This window comes from Pollicipes pollicipes, unplaced genomic scaffold (genome assembly GCF_011947565.3).
Source record: "Pollicipes pollicipes isolate AB1234 unplaced genomic scaffold, Ppol_2.1 Scaffold_4881;HRSCAF=5763_pilon_pilon_pilon, whole genome shotgun sequence".
NCBI classification, from domain to species: Eukaryota; Metazoa; Arthropoda; class Thecostraca; order Pollicipedomorpha; family Pollicipedidae; genus Pollicipes; species Pollicipes pollicipes.
In genome coordinates, this window is record NW_023596576.1 from 42,563,423 (window position 1) to 42,567,597 (window position 4,175).

The following is a 4,175-nucleotide window of genomic DNA, read 5'->3' on the forward strand; positions in this document are numbered from 1 at the left end:
ACGTCACGTCATTGTGAGGGTTCTCATGTCCTGTCATTTTCAGAGATCGTCATGTCCCGTTGCTTGCGGAGATCGTCGCGTCACGTCATTTCCAGGGTTCTCATGTCCTGTCATTTTCAGAGATCGTTTGTCCCATTATTTACAGAGATCGTCATGTGACAAGCTTACCAATGCAACAGGGATCAATACAATTAGATGCATGCTCTTCGCTGGTTCACGGGCGTGCAGTTTCAGTCTGGCCATCCCTCCAGCACACGTATCGCTGCACTTTGAAGAACGACCGGAAAAAAACGCCGATTCACAAACTAATCGAGCTAGCAGAACTGTTCAATGGCTGGCACGAGATCAGAATACAATAAGCCGTCTTCCTCCACGTCCTCTGCGTGTTCAGCCACGCTAGACCACGTCGCCGTGGGGCTGCCCCCTCCCGACAGCTGGTACATATTGTGAGTATCGGCCAGCTGGCGCATTTTTCGCCGGGCTCTCCGTGTAATCTCATCGACGGGCGTATCAGCCCCGCTGATACCGCTCGGGTTCCAGGCGCCGGCCTGCTGGCTCCGCCCGGGCAGCCGACGCCCGCACCCCTGCCCGTGGCCGAGAGTCGTCCGCCGCTCACTCAGGGGGTAAGTCCACACCCCTGCCCATGGCCGAAAGTCGTCCGCCGCTCACTCAGGGGGTAAGTCCGCGCTCCTGCCCGTGGCCTGTAGTTGTACGACGCTTACGCAGGTGGTAAGTCCGCGTCCCTGCCCGTGGCCGAGAGTCGACCGCCGCTCACTCAGGGGGTAAGTCCGCACCCCTGCCCGTAGCCTGGAGTTTGCACGACGCCCACGCAAGGCTTATATATGCAACCGACGCCAGTGATGGTTGCTACAAGGGATATGTTCAACACTTTTTCAAGTGATCACGACTCGTACGCTCTGGATACACACAAGCTTGCTCAAAGCACTGCGCCAAGGGTGGCGACGAACCTTTGCCTGTTGCTGGATACAGATGGTGATATCGCACCCTATATATACCCCTGCAGCAGGCGCAAAACGTCCACCGCTGGCACACGGACTACTTACACCGGTTACGTCTGCCAGTGGCCGGTACCCATCACACCGACAAAGGAAAACTTGCACATCTCATATACCATTATCAATCATTGCATCACCTTTTTAATGACCAAGAGTTATCCGCTGCCGTTACTGGAGTATGTTAACAAATAATGGCCCGCGGATGGTGCGGTCAGCATCTCCGCAAACGGTGATGGGTTGTCTCAGCTGGCGGAGGTAAGTACACGCCGACACGCTCCGACCAACGGCACCGTGGCAGCCACCAGTGGCAGTGTGCCCATCCCCCCATCCCCTACCCCCTGAAACATAGCTTAAATCGCGCGAGTTTTCCGCTGCGATGGGCGTGAGTGAGCCTGGTCGACCACGACGGAGGCTGGATCCTGCCTCTTCGCCGCCTCAGCGGAGCGCTAGCCGCCTGATAGGCCCGCTGTCGGCCACGAGTGTCTGGTGGGGTCGGCTCCACGTACACCCACCGTTCCGCGGTGAATATTGAACGGGTCCCGGTCCCCCCCCCCCCCCCAACTGTCGTGTGACTCTCCCTACGCTCCGCCACATGACGACCGCCCCCTGCGGGGGAGCCAGGGAGCCACAAGTTCAGGAACTTGTGGTCGGTCTCCGCCGCGGCGGCGGCGGCGGCGACGGCGGTGGCCGGACCGCGTCGGCCGGGCGGACGGCCCTCGGTCGCGTGATGAGCGAGCCCGGCCATTAGACGGCGGCCACTGCCATCGCTCAGCCGCACAGGCGGCCGGCCGCGACACGATCAAATTGCTCCGGTCACCTGGGTTGCCCGGCTGGATCAGCGCAGGCCGTGTCGCCGCCAGCTGGTTGCCAGATTCGCGGCGAGGACGAAGGCGGGCGGTAGGACGTCGTTTGCGGGAAGGCGGCCGAGACGACGACGTCTGTGATGGCCCACGGCGTGTGGAGCCCACATATTGCCTCCGTATATTGCCTGTTTTACTGAGCGCCTTTCATATTTGTGGCTCTTTGTTTTCCACGCCAGCCTGTGCTGGGCGTGATAACACAGAACACATGCTCTGCGAAGGCCGCTGGGTGGTCCAAAAGACGATCACATTTGCGCATTATGGATCCCGCTATGGACCCCCGCCATATCTTATGCATTCTAACTGCATATTCAAACACGGGTTTGCTTTCATGTTTGTTCAAAGCGTGCTTCCATTTCAAGAGGGCGTATGCTGTATTTTTGTGAAGACAGAAAAGAGTGTGTCTAGAACTGCCACCACGCAATACCACACTGCACCACGTCCTTCAAGAACTGCAGCTCCGTTGCACACGAATACAGACATTATCTCCAGCTTCTGCCCTTACACGTCCACAGGCCCCATTCTGAGCTCGTGATCAATACGATCGCCAACACTCTTTGTAGTGCCTGCTTAATTTGAACTCCGGCACCGTTCGGATCCCTGCTCAATGCGCCTCCCGACGCCGTTCGGGGCCCCAGCTCATTACATATATTGACGTTGCCTGTAGATCCTGCTGAACGCACACCCACGCCGAGACCTGACGTACTGAGCCGTGCGACAGTGTCGAGACCTGACGTACTGAGCCGTGCGGCCGTGCCGAGACCTGACGCACTGAGCCGTGCGACCGTGCCGAGACCTGACGTACTGAGCCGTGCTGACGTACTAAGCCGTGCGACGGTGCTCAACGACATCCGGGGCTATTTCTCAAATCGACGGCCTCTGACGCCACCCTGCAGTCATCACCATATTCAGCCGACTCAGTTGTAAAGTACTGTTCAGTCCCGCGGACGTCGACTTTGGAAGCCAGTTTCTAAACCACCACTGCCAGCGGTCTTAACCTCACCGTATGTGCCACGTTCTCCCACATCCGAGTCCCCACCCTCGGCATGGCCGGCGGCACGACCCTGGAGCGGCCTACACCGGGTGTCCCCCGTAGCGACAGCTCGTTCGAGCCGCTGGATCCCGTGTCTCCTGCTCAAAAGGCGACCGGCGACACTGAGCGCAGGCGGGCCGGCACACTCTGCCGGCCGGCCGCGCCGCATCGATTGCGACTCATCCCGCTCGGAGGAGCGGCGACGGCGGGGAAGACGCGCCGAGAGGCCGCCCGGCGCGGCGGGAAGGGCGCCGTCGCGAGCCGACCCCGGCCGGCGACGGCGGTAACTCCTCTGGGCCGAGCCGACGCAAAGGGCGGGGAGGGGGGGGGGGGGCGTGATTTGATCCGACGCCTGATCAGTGGTTGTATCCGGGCCGCGAGCGGGACGGATCGAGAGCTCTGACCTAACGAGGCCCTGGTGTGCCGTGTCGTCATACCCCTGACGCCGGCCAGCTGCGCGACACGTCTGCGCTGTCGGAGCCGCCGGTCGGCCCGGCGCGATGAAAGCTATAGAGTGTCGCCTGAAGCTCGTGGAAGCGACGAACTGGAAACGCCAATGGCCTCACTTAGCAAGGTTTGATGAAATCGATTTTCCCGGTTTCAGCCCCCATTTGGTTTTCGTGGTCCTTTGAGCTGTTCCTTGGTCTACTACAAACATGGCGCAACTCCGTAAACCTTTCAAAGTTCCTCTGAAGAGCGAAGCCACAGCGTGTTCGTACGTAAAACCTGACGGAAGACACTCTAAATGTGTAACCCACGTACCACGGAGACCATTCAATCTACTCTGTGCGCGTTCAGTGGTCCATTAGGTCATTTAGACTATCGGCCGCCCTGTGCGAAGTGGTTCCAGCAAGCCATTTCTCGGTCCGCTCCAGTCTGTCAGGTCTAGTAACCGACCAAGGACCAGTTCGGTTCTCCACTCGGTGTCTGACCACCGTATACCGGTCCTCGAAAACATCCCGAGAATAGAACAGCTCGCTGGACAAACTACCAGTGGTGTTAGCTTCTTACCACCGGGTGTTGAACGGCAGTTCATGCCACGAACTGGCCCTCTATCACGATCCAACTTCGCTCGGGTTTGCCCTTGAACCGGGCTTCGGCTCTCAGGGCAGCATGTCCACCGCCATCGACTGTTGAAGTTATCAACGACAGCAATCTAAATGAGCTTTAGGCTACAGTGACAGTGCTGCGAGCTCTCCTCAGCTCCAATGGGAAGAGCTAAGACTGCCGTCGGCGGCTGGTCATCAGCGACAGGTTGTTATCAAC

General features: G+C 59.1%; 1 protein-coding gene across 1 annotated transcript in view; it reads left to right on the top strand.

Annotated features, from left to right (window-relative positions):
- LOC119100412 (uncharacterized) overlaps positions 1–3,413 on the top strand; it is a 61,806-nt gene extending 58,393 nt beyond the window's left edge. Inside the window, exons 3-5 of the mRNA XM_037223510.1 lie at positions 541–623; positions 708–782; positions 3,363–3,413. Coding sequence (XP_037079405.1) covers positions 541–623; positions 708–782; positions 3,363–3,413 — 209 coding nt within the window. The remainder of the gene's footprint in view (positions 1–540; positions 624–707; positions 783–3,362) is intronic.
- Positions 3,414–4,175: the final 762 nt, after the last annotated feature.